Source organism: Camelina sativa, chromosome 11 (genome assembly GCF_030686135.1).
Source record: "Camelina sativa cultivar CO46 ecotype springtype chromosome 11, ASM3068613v1".
In the NCBI taxonomy this organism is placed as follows: domain Eukaryota; kingdom Viridiplantae; phylum Streptophyta; class Magnoliopsida; order Brassicales; family Brassicaceae; genus Camelina; species Camelina sativa.
The window spans coordinates 48,809,877-48,831,513 of record NC_141890.1 but is presented as its reverse complement, the minus strand read 5'-3'; the positions used below and the strand labels follow the sequence as shown (position 1 = coordinate 48,831,513).

Sequence of the window (21,637 nt, the reverse complement as noted above, 5' to 3'; positions counted from 1 at the left end):
AGAAACTTAGAATTTCGTATGTTCATAACTAAATTAATCGATAAACAATGTGAATGTGATCTACAAATTAATATTGGGGGGGGGGGGGGGGGGGATTATATTAGATTAATTGTTTACTCACCTAATCAATATCATCGCATTCGCAATCAATATATCTCTAAGTTGTTATTAACATGTTTACACCAAGAGATATATATATATATATGTATGTATGTATCAGATTCAGAAGCCCATAAACGATATAGGCCCAGTTAATTATTACATAATAGTAGAAATACTGTGATCACCCTCTCCAAAGTGATCTATATCTACTAGACCGTCATTGCCCTCTCTCTCTTCTTAACTTGTCACACCCTTAGAATATATCCGTTTGCTTCTCGAAATTGAGTGTGTGTGTGTGTATTATTAGGTCTACTTTCAGATCGCCACGGCCGGAACACGTTTTTTATACGTAACAATTTAGTATTTTATTTTCTTCAATAGAATTATTAGGTCAGTGTTTATTTAATTTAGAAATCCCATATGTCCATAACTAAATCATATATTAGAAGGGATTCGGCCCGTTAAAGCAAAAAAAAAACAAAAACAAAAAAACATTAGAAGGGCCGGTCTTGAGGAAAAAGCTCACAAACATATACTACTATTTTAGTTATCACTGAACGACCCAACCGCCTCTGAACGACCCAACCGCCTCTCTAGGTTATAGGGTTTTAGATATAAGTCCCCTAGCTCTTTAAATTCCCTGCTCTTATATGATTGATTAAATTAATGAATAGGGTTTTATAAATTATATAAAAGTTTGTAGGCGCTTGTAAATCATTAGACATTGTAATAATAGTTATGGCTATATTTACAGCTCTGACTCTGTATTCTCAATGGAAGAAGAGGTCGTTAAAGGCGATGAGACGAGGACGAAGAAGAAGAATACGATCACGTGGAGACGATTTGGTCGCGCCAAGGGTTCCTTTGGATCTTTTGATCGAGATCCTGACTAGATTGCCTGCTAAATCGCTGATGAGGTTCAAGTGCGTCTCAAAGCAATGGTCTACTCTTATCCGTTCTCGATATTTTAGCAATCGTTATCTTACGGTGGCATCCCAACCGCGACCACCTCGTCTATACATGAGTTTCGTGGACAAGGTTGATGAGGAGTCTTTACTGCTACCATTCTCATTCTCATCATCGTCTAGTAGTGATGAGTCTTTCGACCTAGATTTGACAATGCTAGGGGTGGGAGGACACTACATGGTGGCTCTTCGCGGCTTGATTTTATACACCGTTTGCGCAAAAGCGTGCATCTATAATCCCACCACCAGACAGAGCGTAACCTTACCGGCCGTCAATTACAACATGTTTGCTCAAGGAGGTTTACGTAAGGAGATCAGCTACTGTTTGGGATACGATCCCGTCCTCGATCAATACAAAGTACTCTGCACGGTTGTGATATTCTCAGACGATTTTGAGAGTTTAACTTCGGAGCATTGGGTCTTCGTACTAGAGCCCCAAGGTTTCTGGAAAAGAATTTAGTTTGATCAACATCATAAACCTATATTTGGAGAACCATCGTGCATCAACGGAGTTATATATTATTTGGCTTCTACTGATATATCTTACCGTATCGTTTTCAGTTTTGACGTTAGGTCTGAAGAGTTCAATATGATCCAAGTACCTGATGTGTTGTATAAATTTGGTGGGTCAGAGACGTTTATGGGCATCATAGAGTATTGTGGAAAACCAACTATTATTGATCATACCTATTTCAAAGAAAAGGGTTTGTTGGATTTATGGATCTTGGAAGATGCTGCTGGGAAATGTTTGAGGAAATCTCTGGGTTTGCAGCCTAGTCAGATGCATTTAGTTGATGACATTTATGTAGAAGGTACAACTCCAAAGGCGAGGTTATCATGTCACCCAGTTTTCCCCTTATTACCTTCTCTATTATGATGTGCAAAAGAATCATCTCAGAAAGGTTCAAGTGGGAGGAATACGGGACTGCTGCTGGTTTCGTAAGTCGTACATTTACGCCACGCTGGATAATTATGAAAGCATCATGCACTTGGAAATTTGAATGCCATTACTTGTTTTTTTTTCTTCCCGGGTGCAAATGATTTATCAACATTCAATTGTTTTTGCCTTATAATAATACAGTGAAACTGTTTATTATAAAATTGCCAAGCCAGATATCTATTTTTTTAATATATTAATGATATAATAAAACAATTTATTTATTTTATACTCCCATTTATTTTATAATACAAGATGTTTTAGAAATTTTTTTATTTTATTTTACATATTATAATATGTTTTCAAGTTTCTAAGCAAATTATATATTTATTTAATTTTATGATTGTTCATATTTATATTATGCTATTTTTTGTGATTGGTTGACCTTTTAAAAAATAAAAGTCTTAGTTTTTAATCTACGTATTTTTCGCTAACTAAAACATCTTATGTTTTGAATCAGATAGAGTATTTTATAAATTTTAGTGATTTTTAGCATGTTTTTTTTTCTTTAGGTATCATGAGGTTTTAGAGAATTGAACTCCCAGTTGGTACATACAATTGTTAACAAACATAAACACTGTAGTATTTAATCAACTAACAACAATAGGACTATAGGTGTAGTAAGACTAGTAATTAGGGGTGGGCATTTAAACAGAACCAAACCGAACCAACCAAACTCAAACCGATGTCTTAGGGTGGTAGGTGCAACTCAAATCGGGGAGGTAATCTTAGCTCCCAAACCGATGTCTTCCCCTTATTACTTCTCTATTATGATATGCAAAAGAATGATTTGAGGAAGGTTGAAATCAGAGGAACATGGGATAGTAAGACGTACATGCATATCATGTTGATGGGTAGGAGAGAAAGCATCATGCACTTGGAAGCTTAAATTTACTTAGAACTATATACTGTAACTATTATGTAATTTTAATTTTACTTATCGGAACACATTTAGTAAAAACATTGTGATACAAATAAAACCCATCAGATAAATCTTTCAAATTTAGGACGGAGCAAATTCGGTTCGGCTCACTTTTAAACAAAAAAACCGGTTACGGTAATATTGTGAAAAACACTCTCTCCGACTCCAAGTGATTTATCTTCTAAGACAAGGCAATGGACCATCGTTGTTCTCTACTTTTATTTATCAACAACTTTTAAGTTTGGGTCTCTGTTGCTGCTGCTTCTTCTTCTTCTTCCTCTTCCTTTCCTTCTTCCTCATCAGCCTCAAGTCCCAGAGACTGGTTTAGGCACTCTTGAGCTTCTTCTAGTGCAGATTCATTTGCATCGGTTGCATATAATATCTTCTTGACTGCTACCACTATCTGCACATATTGTGTGGTTTCAACATTACATATATTGTTCAGATTCTCAATGATTTGAGTCCAAACGAAGAGAAACAAAGACATAAAAAAAAAGAAGGTATTTTGACAAAAAAAAAAAGAAAAAAAGAAGGTATTGATATTGCATTTACCGGAAGATCCTCGAGTTCAGGAGTCTGACAGAGTATCTCTGTGTCCCGGAGCTTAGAGAAGTAAAAGTCTCTTTCTTTTTCCAAGAGATCGACCGAGACCTTGAGATCTTCTATCTGGCATTGTGAAAGAAACTTTCATTACATATTTGTTTTCATTAACATGAAAAGAATGAAACCGAACAGTTAAAAGGGATGATTAGATGCTGATTACCTCCTTTGACAGAGCTTGCACTTCGGCTGATGAGTTGCTCCCACCTCCGATTGCATGTGATTTTGCTTGCTTGGGACCTAGGTGTTATCAACAACGTTGAGAAATTTCATAATTAGATAGGCAAGTAATAGGATAAGAGAAGCTTAAATCAAATGACTGACCAGATGGTTTGTTGGAAGTGGTCACAGGAGGATGATGCATATTGTTTGTTTGCAATGACTTTGAGATCTTACTAGATCCCTTTACACTTTTCTCTCTGCCACCTCTTGATCTTCGTTCAACTGGATTATAATTCCTACAACGATAAAACCATTAGAGTGCCGTTTAGAAGACTTTTAGTTAATAATCCAGAAAAGAAATGACAACAAGGAAGGTGGAGAAGTCCATCATACTCATTCATAATGCCGCCGTTTATAGAATCGCAAAAACGCTTCAGCCATTGTAGAAACTCCAAGTTGTCTAGTGGCCGGCCTTTTACAAGCCTGTTGACCTCCAGTGGCTGATGTATTTCCCCCATTAAGACAAACAACATTGTGAGTGATATACATATTTTGAAAGCAATAATAGCACACACAGAATCTTTATCTCAAGCAAAGGTAAGAAATTACCTTTGTAATCTTCAATTTGGTGAAGACTTCTTGCATGACCTTGTAGTTTTGAATCATCTCGTACTCGTTCTTTGCTTCAAAATTAACCTAAAAGTGAGAGATTTAGACCGCTCTGCAAAGAAACAAAAACGATTGCAGGAAACAAAGAAGAGATGCCGAGTGAAAAAATCACCTTGTGCATTGGCACAACTCCTGGGAAGGTCATGTCCAACATTTGACATTGCACAGCACCGGATGCAGCCTATAAAAACCCACACCATAGCCACTTAGGTAAAACAAACAGTCTCACAAGCAAGACAAAATCAAACAGTTTAAATGCTTGTTTGCAAGACTATAAACTAAAAAAAAAGTCCTGATTTAAAGGCAATATCTAAAGTAAAGAAACTGCCACCAACACATTTCATGATCATCTTAAGGGACATTGAAGCCTTTCCAATAACGAAACTGACAAATGTATACAACATACTCTTGTGAAAGCCAAAAACTTGAAACAAACAAAAAGAACCCGATCAACAACTAGACAAATGTGTTGCTTCCAATAGCTGAAGCACTGATCATCAATGTAGTTCCATCTTAACACACCCATCAAACAGAACCATTTTCAGATTATATACGAGAAACTCAAACAAAAAGAATTCTTTTTTAGACTGTCAAATAGCTCACTGGTTTGTCTGGAATCTCAATTCAAGAATTCAGAGTGAGAGCAGCTCACCGACAAAAAATCTTGAGAAACACAAATCAAAATCGTATAATTTCCCCCCAAATAGCACACCAGATCAACAACAACAATACATATCTTGTCATAAATCAAATCGTCTTAAGCCACCGACATTATCAAAAGAAGACCCTTTTAAAACCAAAAGGCACGTCCTTTTATGAATCAATTCAATTGACAATGCTACACAATGAAGAAATCACACACATGCAGAGATGATAGACAAAATCCAAACCAATCAAAAAAAAAGAAGAAGAAAGAAGAAAGAAACCTCTTCGATACGAGAGAGATTGAGATGAAGCCTGTCATTGATCCAACTCAGAATCTCATTCCTTCCAACAAAGTAAGCACTATCCATCATCCCAATGTTCGTCGTCATGTTCTTGAATCCTTCTCTCTAGGAACAATTAAAAAAAAATCCTCTCTTTTGTTGTTGTTGGTTGGTGTTTGTTTCAATTGGGAAACTCAGATGCAACGCAATGGAGAGGTTAAAAGGGAAAAGAGAGAATCAATTAGGTTAGGTGAAATTGAAACCCCCCACAAAAAATTTAATTAAGAAAAAAAAAAAGAAAAGATAATTTCTTTTTAAGAAAAAAAAATTGATTCGATCTGTTTTGGGTTTTGTTGCTTCTTTGGAAGAGAAAGAAACTGAAGCAGAGAAAACGACGGAGAAGCGAAGGTCTTAAAAAGATAGAGAAACAAGTGCAAAAGACAGAGATTGATTTATTTTTATTTTTTAAGTTAATTAAACTTATTTTAGATTGTTTGTTGAAAAAAAAAAACTTTATTAGACTAAGCATGGGTTTAAGACTTTTTTTAGTTAAGGTATGAAATATATAATGTTGAAAAAGAAAAAGAAACGATTTTTTAATGTAGGAAAAAGGATGCATTAACTTCTTCTTGGTTCGTTTCGGTTACAGCTAATGTCACAATTTATAACGAATGCTGATTTGGACTGTAATACTAATATGTAACGCTAGCTTCTCACGTGGGGGCCTTAGTCTTTTTACTTACTAGTTTACTACTAGTAACATGGTATTATATTCATTTTTAAGGTAACATATAACACTACTTTCTTTCTTTTTTTGTTACTTTTATGTTTTTTTTTTTTTGGAGTTGTGTGCTGCATAAAATTAAATGTCTAATTTTAATACGATATAATATGTAAGGTAGAAAATCAATTTCTTTTGTCAACAAATAGAAAAGAAAACCGTTTTAATATGACAAAAGAATTCGACACCAAATTATACATTTTTTTGTTTTGTGAGGATGAAAAAGTAACCATTGTATTTATTTCCGTGACAGGGCTTCACATGTAATAGAATTAAATAAGCTATGGTAACGTGGATAGAATCATAGAAACACGAATAAATCTTAGCTATGCTGCAACTAGTAGATTCTTCTTTTCTCTTTACAGCTCTCTATATCATTTTGGCTTTACCATTTCTGCTTGTTTTAAAGGTCCTCTCACTTCTGTAAACTATAGTTATTCGAAGTGGACTAATTAGTATAAATGGAGCTTGGGACGGCATAATGACTCCAAATATATAAATCCATTGTGCCCGTGAGCTACGATACCAACACATCATTTCTGATCATTTGTCGGATAAAATAGTTAGCTTACTGCCATAGTTGTTCTAATTAATTGAGTTACATTTACCTAGTCCAGAGTTATGTGCTCTGATCTTATTACTACACGAATATATATAAATTATCTACGCAGAAACTTTTATTTTAATATTAAAACTCTCCTCAACAGTTACAACAAACTTCATAAGACTTGGAAACTAAAAAGGAGAAAGAAAGAAAAAAAAGAAGAAGTAAATGATACACTAGTCACGATATTCAAGATACAACCAGCATGAACTAGTAGCTATAGGTGTCATCAAAGGCCGAGTGACCAACGTATTTTGCTGATGTATCCACCTGAAAATCGAAACAATATCAACAAACGAACTGAGTCTCGGTGATCAAACATTTAGGTCTCAAACAGGGGTTTTGAAAGAGTTAAGAGGTCATACCGAGCTCACAATCTTCTCTTGAGGCGCACCGGAATCATTTGCCGGAGTAAATCTGCCAGCAGCTGCTCCAAAGTCACCGTCATCCTTCTTGGCTGGCACGTACCATACATTAACAGTATGTGGGCTTAAAAGGAATGAACGCACATAGTGCTCGTAGAGATAAGCAGCGCCGCTCAATCCCGGTAAGACCAACCAACTTGTTAGGGCTAGCTTAGCGTAAGGATATAGTGGGATCCTGATCATACCATAAACTTTAGTTAGCTCGAAACCTGAAGCAACTTCAAAGCATCTTACATGGAATAATATCGGTTGACGAACCCAAGACACGATGATATATCACATGTTTTAAGACCCCCACGCTATACAACGATTAGAAACAAACATATATACAACCCGACTCTGTTTGCACAAGTAGAAAGCTTGCACATCAAGGAAGCTTTAGATTGTGTTTTAAATTTACCAGTCGATGAGTCCGTAGAAAGTGAGCTCAAAGAGTTTGATAAGTGAATAGAGAGCCCAATACGTCAACCATTGCTTATCGTCTCCTTGAGTCCTCGACTCTATTGCCCTCACTGATGCGTATCTTTATAATAAACAAAAAATGTTAATAAGAAGAAGGGCTTAAGATTTGGCATATTCTCAGGCGAAGAAAGGGACTTACAGAGGATAAACCAAGCTAATCACAGGTCTGCAGCACAACAAGAAGGATCAAATTAATAATTTCAAATAAAACGAGAAAACTTGATAAACAGGCCGCTAAGTATATCACTTATCAAATTACCCAGCGATGACATCGAAGTTCTTAAAGATGACCTTAACTAAACTTCCGATACCGGAACTCATACTTGCTGCCGTCGATTTTTTTTTCTTTCTTTTCTTATCTTTTTATCACACTCTCACCACCGCCTTTTGAGTTTTCTTAGCTTTCTCTGTTTGTGTTTTTTGGACACAGACTAAGAAGTATATGAAGTGAGTAGGGCTTGGGAACACGTGTCCGTGACTATGAGAGGAGTCAAACAGTAATTTAGCCACGTGGCTTGATCTGCAAGCTGAGTAAGTAAAGCTGGTGGTAGTTTCCTGACCGTTCGATTTCATCAATCTCACAATTCTCAGTCCTGTCACCTGTGTTCTCTAATAAAAGTGTTCATTAAATACTAAATTTAAAATCAAATTTAAACTTAATCCAGTGCATTACGTGCCACTAAGCTCGGTAGAATAATGACACAGAAGTAATTTATTGGGGTTTTGTGACGATTTGTCGAGTTTTGAGTAACAAAGTTCAAATGATTATACACGTTATGAAGACTCTTCTCCAAGCAAGAATGAGACTATTTCATTTCAAAAGAAAAAAAACAAAAAAAGTATGAGACTATTTAATGGTTTATTCCCAATGTATAAAATTCACATGATTCAAGCAATACTGAAGTCCAAAGAAGACGAAGAAATTGAGAACAAAGTTATACTCCAAAACAAAAGCCAAACCCTTATCCGGTATAACCCGGTTGGTTCACAAGAAGATCCCGGTTCTCGTCCACAACGGCAAACCCATCTCTGAATCCTTGTTTATCATTGAATACATCGTACGAAACGTGGAGCAATTTTGCCCCAAGATCCTTACAACAGATCTAAAGTCCGGTTTTGGGGTAACTACATCTAGTTACACGTGAGTAAATCTGATAAAACCCTAACTTTTGATCAAAGTTTTGAACTTTTACTGAATGTTTCTTTTTTTTCTTTTGCAGCTTTACGATGTGAAAAGCGAGGGACACGAGCCAAGAGAAAGCTCTCACAGAGGTAAAGGAGAATCTGAGAGCCATAGAGAAAGAAGGGCTTAAAGAGATTTTCTCTGACACTGTTGGTGATTGGTGAACCAACGGTGACGAACAACTGAACAAGACCATGAGCTTCGTAGAAATCGTGATGTGCACTTTGCTTAGCCCTTACAAGGCAGGCATACAAAGAAGTCGTGGGTCTGAAGATCGTTGATCGAGAATCAGCTCCTGGTGTCTATGGTTGGCTCAATGACAATGCTATTAACGAAACCGACGTGGTCAAAGATCTAATTCTTCCTTATGAACAAGTCCTAGAGATTCTTGGGATTTTCAGGCAGATATCTCTCTCCCGTCCCTTACTTCAATTTCTCAGTCAAAAAGTAATGGACTGCTTGCTTGATGCTAAATCCTCTGTTTTCATATGTTAAACTCTGTTTTGGATTAGTTACAAACTTACAATGCACTAATTACTATTGGGCCTACAAATTTAGGAGCCTATATTTATAGACTTTTTGTGTAATCAGGCCCAAATTTATGTGTTTGGTAATTGTTGGATACAGATTTTGAGTCCAACCAGAACAATATATTTTCAAGTTTGAGCAAATAAAATATGTAATTAATTTTATATTTTTGGAAGTTTGAAATTCATCTCAACAATTTCACAAGCTTGTTAGTTAGTTCTAGGAAGATCAGCTAGCGCAAATCATATTAGTTTCATCGAAGATATTGTGCTAAATTGTACATATGATATCATATATAAAGATGTTTTGCAACATATTTTGCAGGTGTACAAAGCAGATAGTAGTAGAGTTGGTGCACGAGTTTAATCCTTTGAATTTTCATTAATATAGCTCTATTTCCTATTTAATATTTTTATTGTTTTATCTCTTCAGAGGTTTTTTCTTTTCGTTTCTTAGTTTCCTTATTTTAATCTCGTCACTTTTTACTAGTTGATAAAATTGATAGAGTTCATCTCTTTTACATTTTCTGGTAGATTTCAAATTCTTATTTTGATGGATTTGAGAGTTTCGTTCTTTGAATTTGTTGTTTGCGAATCCTATTTCGTTTTATATTTGACGATTTCTTTACCTAAGGTTTTTGATTACGATCGAGCACAACCAAAATAAAAGCTAACTCGAAAACAAACTTTACCTAATATTGATGAGCCAAAACAATTATCATATTTAGTTAGTGGGTAATATATCTATAACGAAATCTACATCAAAAAAGTATTAACACGCTAATTAAACCTACAAAAATCGCAGATTACTCTATGTATGTCAATAAATTTGAAACAAAACCCTACGTAACCGCGATAAAATGTACTCCTGAACTATGAAACCTCTCTCTTGTCGGAACTTGAAATATATCCAGGCCCTACTATCTCCACCATGTGAACAAATTCAAATGAGAATTGACTTATACGTATTCATCGAGCTCATAACTGCAAAAAAATAGTCAACTATGAACCCCCTCTACGATCATGCCACGTTCAAAATTCTATCGCGTATGACTTATGTCGATACGATATGGTCCCGCACAAAATGCCTCCCCATAATAATTATAAAATGACTCAATCGCCAATAATTTGTTATACTCTCTGGAAAACATGCATATAGTAATATCAAACTAAATCTGGAAAATACAATTAAATAATACACCGCCCAGTATGTATCAAATAAACTTGAATTGAAAGATTTCGTACCTTAGAGATTATTGCTGTGATATTCAATAGCCGGTAACCACGTGTAGACGTCCACGGACCTTGTACAAGAAGCGTAGAACGGTAGAAGCGTCAGCGTTCGCAAATCATATCGTTTGAGCACCAAGATGAAGACGTGTGGCAGAGATCTAATTATATAAGTGGAGACCACAACGTTGTAATACGATAAAATATTGCTTTTAAGGTGGGACCTGCGACATACCTAATTCCTTTTTGAGAATTTTTCTTTTGTCGTCTTGTGTGGCTTTTGATATGTCCTGTCCTAGATCCTCGCTTTCCATATCCGGAGAAGGCAAGGTGGTTTGATCTCTACCGTACACGTGTAATTCTTCCATGTCAGTAGATTGCGTGGCAATTGTAACGTTGCATCTGTGTATAAAATGGCGTGGCCTGAATCATGAATTCGAAGTTTAAAGAAAATGATAGAAGAATTTAATTAACCCCGAAAAAATGATAGAAGTATAGAACTATAGAAGAATGTATTTATTGCTTACTATATATGTTCGTCATTGATTTTTTAGTTTGTATCATTTCATGTGTTCTTTGGTATGCTGACTGGAAAAAAATAATATTCCAAATTCGGAAGGCAATTTCTGATATGTTTTTGTTCACACACGAATAGATTAAAAAACAAAACAGTTGTCATACATGTGAAATCGAATTTTTAAGAGTTTTACAAACAACATCATGCTAATTTGTTAATGTTTTGTTCTTTTGTGAAGGCCGGGCAAAAAAAAACAATTCATGTAAATAAGATGGAAAGATTGGTATAGTAATAGAACTAAGCAAGCTAGCAAATCCAAAATCCGACCATAGATTCTAAATTTTCCAAGATATAATTACGGTTGTGTAAAAACAATTTATGCAAGTGCATATATTCGATATAGATCAGAAGATTTCAAATTATGCAAGTGACTGTTTTTAAAATAGCTAGATCCTTCATCATAAGTTTCTACGCCCGGCCGGTAACATTTGTTTGGATTACAATGGTTAATCTATTTGACCTGGACCACTTTTAAGAAATGTAAATAGTAAGAAGTTCTGACAAAAAAAAAAGGTGTAGATAGTATGAAGTATGAACTAGTACGTCATTTTCAAACGGTTAAATATTAATCTGAGAAGTGGCATGATTTGTTTTACCTTGTCAAATTCGAAGAAGTGCAAAACTGGTTGATTTTACTGATACGAAATGGACATTGGTGTTTGGTATTCAGACGAATATATACCAGGAAAATGCCGTTTTTTTTCATATGTGTTTACTTTACAATATCATATATATATATATATATGTGTGTGTGTGTGTGTTTACTTTACAATATCATATAGTTGGAAAATTTATTCAAAATCTAACCAACCAATCTGCTTCGTTGCATATATAGATCCTTCCTTAAAATGCGTACGTACCAATAATTTTCTCATCAAATTTTTAGTTATTTAAATTAACAACGTTAACTCTTACTATTGACGTGGTCAATCTTCACAAGCCGCGACATTGAAACTTTGAAAGTGATGGTTCTAATATACCATGTATTCCCTCCGGAAAGGACAACATATATGCTATAAAAGTAGTTTAGCACGTTTAAGTCAAATGTTTAGGTTTGATCATAAGATTTGGAAAATCAGATTACGATTCGTCGAGTTTTCTTTAAATGAATAAGTATATGTTGGCATAGGCTTAGTGGCTTAGCTGAACCGTACCCAATAGTTAGAAACCCATGTGTATAGATTCACAATTATACGTACTCATCACACCCCAATATTTTTTTTAAAAACTTTACAGAGGAATACCGTAATATCTGTATATTACAAAACGAACATACATTTTTGATGAAAACATTCTATTTACATTTCAAATAAGCCTTGGGGACTCAATAACCGTGACTAGATATATAAAGTTATGGTTAATAATATATAGGCTCAACGATTTGGTACATTGGATAAAATATCGATGTGATAAGTGTTTCACACTGAGTCACTGACTATCAATTCATTTTTTGGGATATATTTTCCTCTCTGTTTTGCAACATATGCTGCGTTAAGATTTTATTTTATTTATTAGAAGAGTGTGATGGTTTGTAAAATTTGTTTTTATAAAACAAAGAAATTAAGTATAAAATCCAAAAAAAGTATCGTATATATGGCCGGCCAAAACCAGTATATTAAGATTTGGGTCCAGTAAAATCAAACACTACTGTGCATATAATATATGCAAGTGACTGCAAGCATCAGAAATTCCGGAAGAAAATAGTAATTGTGAAGTCTCCAATCACAATGTGATAAAACTCTTGTTGGAGTTAATGTGTTTACCTATCCTTAATTAACCCGCAATTTGAAACCCTTCATTATAACATAATGTAAACTAAAGTATTTCTTGATAAAAATATCGAATCTAGCTCTATGTATATTAGTTTAAGCAGACGAATTACTCCAAATTGCCAAAATTATCAAAGCTTTTAATGTTTGACTTGTGCTATCTTAAAACAGGAGATCCGTGACTTTAAAAATCAGAGGATGCAGCAAGTGGAACGGGAAAGTTTCATACTTTCATAGGATTCCGATTGTGATTGTACACTTTGAATAGGTCAAAATAATTGTCGCATGTAGTAAATGTCTAAATGAGTAGTTTAAACATTATTTCCAGCTCCCATGCGCAATATAGGCGGTATATATACTTTTCTTACAAAAGATAACATGTAACAAATCCATTAATTGAGTAAAAATTATTCAAGAAGTTAATCATATAATTAAACATTAAGTCTTTATTAGATATATATTATTATAATGTAGTTTTCTTTCTATTTTTTCTTTGTAAATTTGTGAATCTCATATGCCGATTCGTACCGAAGGCAAAAACATGTTAAAGTTGTCTCCTCCCCGCATTAGATATTCAATCCCAACACTTGGCCCAACTTACCTACAGTGTGTCTCTAAGTTCGACTGGTTAAGGTACGGATAGCCAATAAGAGAACACCCAGTTTGTAGTTACTAATTATCCGAAGTGGGTAGTACACTATTACCACGTACACTACCATGCTTTAGTATTTCTTATGCTTATGTAAGAGTTGGTGTTTCTCTTATTGGCTATTTGATTGATGGATGCATGGGTAAATTTTTTTTTTTATAGGGAGATGTTAATGTTAAGGTTAACGTTAAATAATTTGATAAGGTTTTAATGTTGAACAGTCTAAATGTATCCTAAAAATTTGCATATAGTAGAAAGTTAGGGAGGGAGAAAGAACAAAAATACTCTTGAAAATTTAATGTGGCGAAAAAGCACCGGCAAGATCACACAGTACGTCAAATAATCGTTGCATCATTATAGACGATGAGTACAATAATCTATGTAACTGTAATTAGTTCATAAAAATAAAAATGGCTCCTGACTTTACTCTATGGATGCTGGCACGTGTCGCTACAGTCACATTAAACCCTTATTTTTGGGGGTTTAAAATATTAAACCCTAAGTTTTGTTATTGATATTATAATTAAACTCTAGGTTAACCTAGCAATTATTTAATTACATAGCGTATAAAATAAGATATGATCCAAAGTTCGTCTACATCCAAAAGAGGACCATAGTCGTTGACTTGTTTCGTCCCATATTAATCTTCTGGAAACTATAGGAAGCATCATAGGAGCTTTCAAATTGACTGTAGAAAACAAAAGAAAACAACAAAATTAAGAGCTCGCTCGAAGAATAGTTTATAATTTATTACTATCGGAAACTGATTAATTATAAATTAAAGTTGAGTTAAATTAAACTAATGATACGCATAAATAATTAGTACTGTATAACTTTATCATTTTGGTCGCCCGTACCTTTTTTCCCGTTATATTGATAGTTTCAAAATCGTACAATGCTTAACCTTTTCTCCTCTAAAGGCAACTATAGTGAGTTTTGACTTAAACTTTTTTTTTATTACAAAACTTTAAATTACACTTTAAACAGTGAAAAAGTAGGTTTATTATCCTCTTCCTCGCATGTAAACTATGATGTTAGGGCAGTAAAACCATGTTTTAAATAGGGAAAATTAAATAATACTTTCCATTAGTTTTTTTGAAAAACTTTGCATACAGTTGATCTTAGTAATAGAAAAACACGAGAAAACATATGCATTTATAATTAGTACAGTTCTATCAAATACTTAATTTCTTTTTTGTTTCAAATAGCAAAGTTTTTAAAATTAGTACAGTTCTATAAAATACTTAATATATGTTTCAAATGAAGTACTATATAAGTAGGTCTCGATGGTCAATGTAAAGTTAATATGTCACCGGATGATAAGTAAATAGTTATGGGGGATGCCTCCTAAAGGACGTGGTGTAAGATGTATGTACTAGAATTTCAACCGAAATTATTTTTTTCCATGGAACTTTAACTAGTCGTGGAAAATCATACTAATTTATGTAGTCATTATTATGATATAGTACGACGAAAGTGCATATATAAAAAGATAAAGTATTTTTATTCATTTTAAAAGGCCAATGCACGTCGAAGAAATAATAATTTTAGAAGCTCAATGCACACAGCCACGACGTGCTTCGCAACATTCCTCTTGTTTCTTGTTCAAGATCTGATTTATCAAAACATTTAGTAAACTCAATTACCTGAGTTTTTAGCTTTTTATGTAGCAAAATGTATTCCTTAATACTCTTTTTCTCCATAATTTAGAAAATACATTATTATTGATTACTGTAAACTTTTAATTGGTAATAAAAAAAATATAGTTCAAAGTTTATGAAAATATAATATATATATATATATATATATATTTGTTATCAAAATTTTTAGTAGTTCTCAGAAAATAATATCGCAACTAAAAATTCAACAGTAAATGTTTTTTTTTTTTTTTTTTGCGTTTATACTTTAACATTTTAATAATCCGCATACTAATAAACCAAAAAAAGAAAACAAGATTACTGATTTAATCAAAAGGTATAGGGAAGATTGCTGTTTTACTGCATACTGTAGACTATAGACGCGCGAAAATGTGTATTGTGTTAGTAATTAGTCAATTTTGTGAATCATATTTAGTTTTCAAGTTGGATTAAATATAAAGAGAAATTAATTTCCGTAAAACTTTACTGTGAGAGTTAATAGTGAAGAGTAAATTATTTGGTCGGTAAATTGAGAGTCTTATGGATTCAGTTACAGTAGTCTATATAAATAATTATAAAATAAATTCTTTATGTATATTAAAAAATAATTATAATGGTAAGCTTTATTTTCTAGTAATATATTATACAATTGTTTTGGTCAGTATATGTTTAAGTAGTAGGGATAAAACTGAAAGTTTTACCAAACATATATAAAAAATACAAAACAATATTTATTTTGAAATAATATTTAAAATATAAAATGAATAAAAATAATTATTATGGTAAGCTTTATTTTCTAGTAATATATTATACAATTGTTTTGGTCAGTATATGTTTAAGTAGTAGGAATAAAACTGAAAGTTTTACCAAACATATATAAAAAAATACAAAACAATATTTATTTTGAAATAATATTTAAAATATAAAATGAATAGAGTATTTGAAGTTTGCTCCGTGGTTTTAATTTTTGCTAGTGGGTATTTAATAAAGGGACATACAGTAATTAAACTAATAAATAAAAGATGCTCCATATTACCCCATAATCTATGGACTTTTGAGGGGTCAAACAATTCAATGGATGTATTCACAAAAATGGAGGTGACATTAAATTAGGGCTGCGTGGTGTAAGTTGCTAAAAATTTGGAAATCGATGAATTTATTATATTTTCTTACTATATTCATATCAGTATATATGTACTCTCTAATGCTTGTTAGAAGATCTTGCCGAATGCCGATACAGTTCACAGTTAAAGCTAAAACTCTTTGGGCAGTGTTTTTTTCTTTTCTTAATCAATGCGGTATTCAAGTGCAAAGTGAAATTTAAAAGTAATAATTGTATCACGCAGACAAGCACCCCAAAAAGATAATTTAAATATTAGTATCAAAATAATTGATTTAGATTTAAGATATATAACTATCGATTTTAATAACATTCCAACAAAAAAGGTTAGATGGAATTAGCATTTATGTAAATCGGAATCTGAAATCAGTCCATATGAAACTATAGGATTAATAAGAATACTTCACGCCAAGAAAAACCAAATACTCTTGTGTATATTAATTCGGGCAGGCGCTGCATAAATGGATTAACAGCAGTGTAAATTCATAAAATACTTTCTCTTAAATAAAATAAAACTTCTAAAAAAGCACATTCGCTATTATAAGATATTTATCTGATAAATAAAAAGATCACAAGAATATCGAAATATTAGCCTTTTCGCTCCTTATATTTTGTCTTCTTTCGGTGCCACCTCTCTTCTCTCACACATCTTGCATTTATCAGCACCACACGGTTTTGAATGTCCGAACTGAGATATATTCAGTTAATATTATATATTCACCCATACATGAACTCATGCATATCGTGTATATATATTTATTTATTATGTTTATTTTGTCAAAACTCCGCAGATTCGCTGTAATATAAGTGTACGTGTGTAACTGATTTAAAACTCGATGGTTTAAACAAAACAATTAAACCATATTCATTAGAGATATTTTTACCCAATCTTCGAGATTGAGATGATAGATATATATGATCAACACCGTATATGAGTCGAAGCATTTTTTCTTTTTTCGTTGACAAGGTTGATGCATTAAAATAAAATTGGTAGCAAGTGTTTGCAATTGTTATTGTTATAAGTTAATACGAATCCGATTGTTCTTTTACGTGTTTGTATGTTTGCGATTGACACATGTAAAAAGAACCAAGACTTGTAATCTAGCTACTGTTGTGTAATAATTCGGATTCAAGCTTAAAATATCGTGCGAAGGATGATAATGAAATAGAGACAAAAACGCAAAAGCATAATTGGAAAGAGAGATATATTCGCGTTTTTGTGTTGTGTTTGTTACTTTTAAATAAAAACACCAAAAGTATCATTATGTGTCTTAGATTTTTTAATTACTAAACGCAAACGTCAAAACAAAATATTTGTTATTAGAAAAAACAAATATTTGTGTCTGAAACCGTGTAGTACTCCAAAGAAGGAGAGAGAGAGATAGAAGAAGAAGGCTGACTTTGGAGAGAAAGAGAGTAAATGCATTTTGCTGTCCATGTTGACTCTTTGAAAGCAAACCCAAAGCCAGCCTCTTCATTATTGTTGCTTTTCATTCCATTATCTTATTAAATTACTTACGAGTAATTTAACTTAACTTTTTTCTTTTCCTCTCTCTCTCTCTCTCTCATCTTATCTTACTCACTTTTGCTATAAATATAACCAACATTTCTCTCCACTTCTACAGACAAAAAAACCAAACCCATTTGGACTTTCTTTGTCTTAACCCTAATTTTCCAAAGGTTTCTCCAACAAAGCCACAAAAATTAGCTTCTATCTTAAAATCTTATCAAAAACCTATCAATAGAAGGAGGAAAAAATGGGAAGACCACCTTGCTGTGAAAAGATTGGAGTGAAGAAAGGGCCATGGACACCAGAGGAAGACATCATCTTGGTTTCTTACATTCAAGAACACGGTCCTGGAAACTGGAGATCTGTCCCTACTAACACAGGTTTGTCTTTGTGTTTTGATCAGATTAACTAGTTAATTAGAAATAAACTTTTGATCTACCTCTTAAAGAACCTAATTCTTTTTATGTGGAGTAGTATTTATCTTGCACTTTTTACTAGGGGTTGTGATTTTTTTGTTCTCTGGCTTGGTTGGTATGAACATTTAATACTAGTGTAATAAATAGCCTATAAGTTATGTCACCAACTATTTCGTCCACACATCTCTAGTTACCTTTTAATCCCTTCTTCCTTAAATTATTTGGGGTTAAAATTAATCTTTGTTAATTTGGTGTTTTAGGACTGAGGAGATGTAGCAAGAGCTGCAGATTGAGATGGACTAATTATCTTCGACCCGGTATTAAGCGTGGAAATTTCACTGAGCACGAAGAGAAGACGATAGTTCATCTTCAAGCCCTTTTAGGCAACAGGTATATTTTAATGTACATGTTTTTGTCCAAAATGTTTCCTTTCTTGGGTATTTTTATGTATATGATAAGATTCTTATCATAAGAATATAAGATCTAAATATGTTTTTTTTTTTCGTGTATAGATGGGCAGCCATAGCATCATACCTTCCTGAAAGGACAGACAATGATATTAAGAACTATTGGAACACTCACTTGAAGAAGAAGCTCAAGAAGATTAATGAATCTGGTGAAGAAGATAAAGATGGTTTCTCTTCGTCAAACACTAGTTCACAAAAGCATAATCAAAGCACTAACAAAGGTCAATGGGAGAGAAGACTTCAGACAGATATCAACATGGCGAAACAAGCTCTTTGTGAGGCCTTGTCTTTGGATAAACCATCATCAACTCTTTCTCCATCATCACCATCATCATTGCCGACACCAGTAATCACACCACAAGACACCCCTACCTTCTCATCAGCTTTGCTTGACCGTTGTTATGATCCATCCTCTTCTTCTTCCTCTACCACAACCACAACCACCACTACAAGCAACACCACTAATCCATACCCAGCAGGTGTATATGCGTCAAGTGCTGAGAACATCGCTCGGTTGCTTCAAGATTTCATGAAAGACACACCAAAGGCTTTAACTCTATCATCCTCATCTCCGGTTTCAGATACCGGACCACTCGCTGCTGCAGTATCGGAAGAAGGTGGAGAAGGGTTTGAACAATCTTTCTTCAGCTTCAATTCAATGGAAGAAACTCAAAATTTGACTCAGGAGACAAGGTTCTTCCATGATCAAGAGATCAAGCCGGAAATAACAATGGACCAAGATCATGGTTTAATATCACAAGGGTCTTTGTCTTTGTTGGAGAAATGGTTATTTGATGAGCAAAGCCACGACATGGTTGGTATGTCACTAGAAGGACAAGCTGCGATGTTCTAGAAGACTAAAAGTATGCAAAGTGGGATCTTTTAAATTGAGGGCTTAATGAGTCATGGGTTATGACAAATAATAGAGTTATAACCTATAATCTAGTATATGTTTATTATTGCATTAGGGTTTTAGAGTCTTTAGTAGCTAGCTTTTAGCTCTACAACACTCTTTTTCCCTTTTGGTGATATAATCTTTCTCGTTTTCTATATATAAAATAATTGTATGTAGCAGAACGTAACACAAAGGGTTCATCATCTTTATAAATGTAATGTGTTGCACTTTGTGGCTCATATGATTATACAAATGTCTTATAATGTTTCTGATTATTCAAATCTTATATATATACTTGAACACACAAAATTCGTCATTGTAAGTTATGTTTAGTAAATGATACAAAACTGATCTAATATCGATTGGTTTGATTAAGATCCCATATTAAATCAAGATATTTTCATATTCAAATGTTCGATCTTAGTTCCGATCAATGTTGTATTGAAAACAGTAAAAAATGTTTGGTCTAGAATCAGTTGTATTGGTTCTAAATATTGAAAACAGTAGAACATTTCACTTATCGATCTTTAATTTTGTCCTTTCAAATCAATCATAATCCCGGAAGAAAAATGCCATTTAAGATTCCACCTACTGACTTAATTCCAACATTAATACATTTAATTATTTTAGCTATTTAATATTAATTGTGATAAGGTAATAAGCCAATAATGCCAAAACTAATATAATAATATCTTGTCAGATTATTGTGAAATTTTATTTTATATATTTCACATAAAGAAAACAGAGTTGTCAAACTTATTTTTTAGTTCGTCTTATTATTACGGTATTGTTTTTCTAAAAATACAACAAATTCTTAGAAGATACATTTCGAAAAGCTCTTGAATCTGAAATAAGTAGTAGAGTTTTGGGAGTACTATTTTTGAATTGTTTTAATGGTAATGAATAATATATACTACTGTATAACATAAAGATAAGACATTTTGACATTTTTTTATGAGCAATATTAGTATTAGTATAATAAACAATGCATATCATGATACAGTCAAACCTCTATAAATTAATAAGGTTGAGACTATGAAATTTTATTAATTTATAGAGGTTTTAATTTATCGATAAATTAATAATTATTAATTTATGAATAGATTTTTTCATTTTTATATTGAAAATTTTCTATTACAAAATAAGATATTTTTGTTATCATTCACATTTTTAAAGAATTTTCTTAATTTATAATCTTGGTTATCGTAATATGATGAATGTCAATTGTTTAATAGATTATCTAGGTAAAAATGAGAAATGTTAGAAGTTTAGAGTTTAGAAAAAATTGTTACTACTATCCTTCATGGTAATGATGAAGTCGTAGAAGATATTGCGGTACCTTTAAAACCAATCACTAAATAAGCAATTATCGCAATGACTCTTCACAATTTATGGATGCGATTTGAAAATACAACAATGAAAAAATGAGAGATGAGCTCTAAAAAGAATGCAAATTCAAAAATAGGCAAACAAAAATAGAATCATATTTCATTAGATTTTCTTAGATATATATATATATATATCAATTTATATGATTATTAATTTATGATATTGATGGGACCATATTTTTATATAAGATTTCTAAAAAAATTATTATCTTATTATTTTATCGAAATGTGTCATTTTTTATAGCGGTCCAACTCGAAACTAGAAAAATTTATTAATTTATAGTGAGTATTAATTTATGGAGGTTCTACTGTATTATGTTTGGCGTATCCCTCTAAACAAAATAAGGCATCCGTAATTCCAACCTATGATGTGTGAAATAAAAGTGTGAACTGGATAAATGAAAAGTATAAGAACGTATGGAGCCGCAGAGATATATATATATATATATATATGTATACGTAAACGATACACACACAGGCGTACAATAAATAGAAAGGAGGCAAAATCTAGTGGTGGAAACGAATTCTGAAAAATATAACAACAAAATTTAACCAAAAAAAATTACAAGAGTATTAAATGCTATAACATGTGAAGAGCTTGACTCGTTGTGCCTGTGAAGCACAGTGAGCTACTATACGTTATATGAGTTATTATGACTATACGAGTATTATTATTAGCCACCGAAAACTCCTTTTCTGATTCTAATTAATTAA

The 21,637-nt window shown here is 32.9% G+C and overlaps 3 protein-coding genes and 2 pseudogenes across 3 annotated transcripts; 3 read left to right on the top strand and 2 right to left on the bottom strand.

The window, feature by feature from the left end:
- Positions 1–879: 879 nt before the first annotated feature.
- LOC104729042 (putative F-box protein At5g62660) lies at positions 880–2,798 on the top strand (annotated as a pseudogene).
- Positions 2,799–2,921: 123 nt separating this feature from the next.
- Positions 2,922–5,812, bottom strand: LOC104726847 (microtubule-associated protein RP/EB family member 1B). The gene is made up of 8 exons (XM_087473578.1): positions 5,284–5,812; positions 4,470–4,538; positions 4,298–4,384; positions 4,082–4,188; positions 3,851–3,984; positions 3,690–3,766; positions 3,479–3,592; positions 2,922–3,329 (listed from the first exon to the last, which is right to left on the bottom strand). Exons 1-8 carry the CDS (start codon positions 5,389–5,391, stop codon positions 3,162–3,164), a joined length of 864 nt encoding a protein of 287 aa, XP_087329704.1. The 5' UTR covers positions 5,392–5,812; the 3' UTR covers positions 2,922–3,161.
- A 905-nt stretch (positions 5,813–6,717) lies between these two features.
- On the bottom strand, positions 6,718–7,970 carry LOC104726846 (HVA22-like protein b). Its single transcript, XM_087471776.1, has 5 exons — positions 7,815–7,970; positions 7,695–7,721; positions 7,494–7,616; positions 7,034–7,268; positions 6,718–6,938 (listed from the first exon to the last, which is right to left on the bottom strand). The coding sequence occupies exons 1-5, from the start codon at positions 7,874–7,876 to the stop codon at positions 6,879–6,881; spliced, it is 507 nt and encodes a 168-aa protein (XP_087327902.1). The 5' UTR covers positions 7,877–7,970; the 3' UTR covers positions 6,718–6,878.
- Positions 7,971–8,438: 468 nt separating this feature from the next.
- On the top strand, positions 8,439–9,244 carry LOC104729041 (glutathione S-transferase U9-like; annotated as a pseudogene).
- Positions 9,245–17,732: 8,488 nt separating this feature from the next.
- On the top strand, positions 17,733–19,844 carry LOC104726845 (transcription factor MYB96). Its single transcript, XM_010445794.3, has 3 exons — positions 17,733–18,137; positions 18,434–18,563; positions 18,686–19,844. The coding sequence occupies exons 1-3, from the start codon at positions 18,005–18,007 to the stop codon at positions 19,491–19,493; spliced, it is 1,071 nt and encodes a 356-aa protein (XP_010444096.1). The 5' UTR covers positions 17,733–18,004; the 3' UTR covers positions 19,494–19,844.
- Positions 19,845–21,637: the final 1,793 nt, after the last annotated feature.

Coding starts and splice junctions, on each gene's coding strand:
- LOC104726847 (XM_087473578.1), bottom strand. CDS start 5,391: ATGACGACGAACATTGGGATGATGGATAGTGCTTACTTTGTTGGAAGG. Junction 3,985..4,081: donor AACGGCGGCATTATGAATGA/GTATGATGGACT, acceptor TTATCGTTGTAG/GAATTATAATCCAGTTGAAC. Junction 3,593..3,689: donor TGCAAGCTCTGTCAAAGGAG/GTAATCAGCATC, acceptor TCACAATGCCAG/ATAGAAGATCTCAAGGTCTC.
- LOC104726846 (XM_087471776.1), bottom strand. CDS start 7,876: ATGAGTTCCGGTATCGGAAGTTTAGTTAAGGTCATCTTTAAGAACTTC. Junction 7,722..7,814: donor AACTTCGATGTCATCGCTGG/GTAATTTGATAA, acceptor GTTGTGCTGCAG/ACCTGTGATTAGCTTGGTTT. Junction 6,939..7,033: donor AAGAGAAGATTGTGAGCTCG/GTATGACCTCTT, acceptor TTCGATTTTCAG/GTGGATACATCAGCAAAATA.
- LOC104726845 (XM_010445794.3), top strand. CDS start 18,005: ATGGGAAGACCACCTTGCTGTGAAAAGATTGGAGTGAAGAAAGGGCCA. Junction 18,138..18,433: donor ATCTGTCCCTACTAACACAG/GTTTGTCTTTGT, acceptor TTGGTGTTTTAG/GACTGAGGAGATGTAGCAAG. Junction 18,564..18,685: donor CAAGCCCTTTTAGGCAACAG/GTATATTTTAAT, acceptor TTTCGTGTATAG/ATGGGCAGCCATAGCATCAT.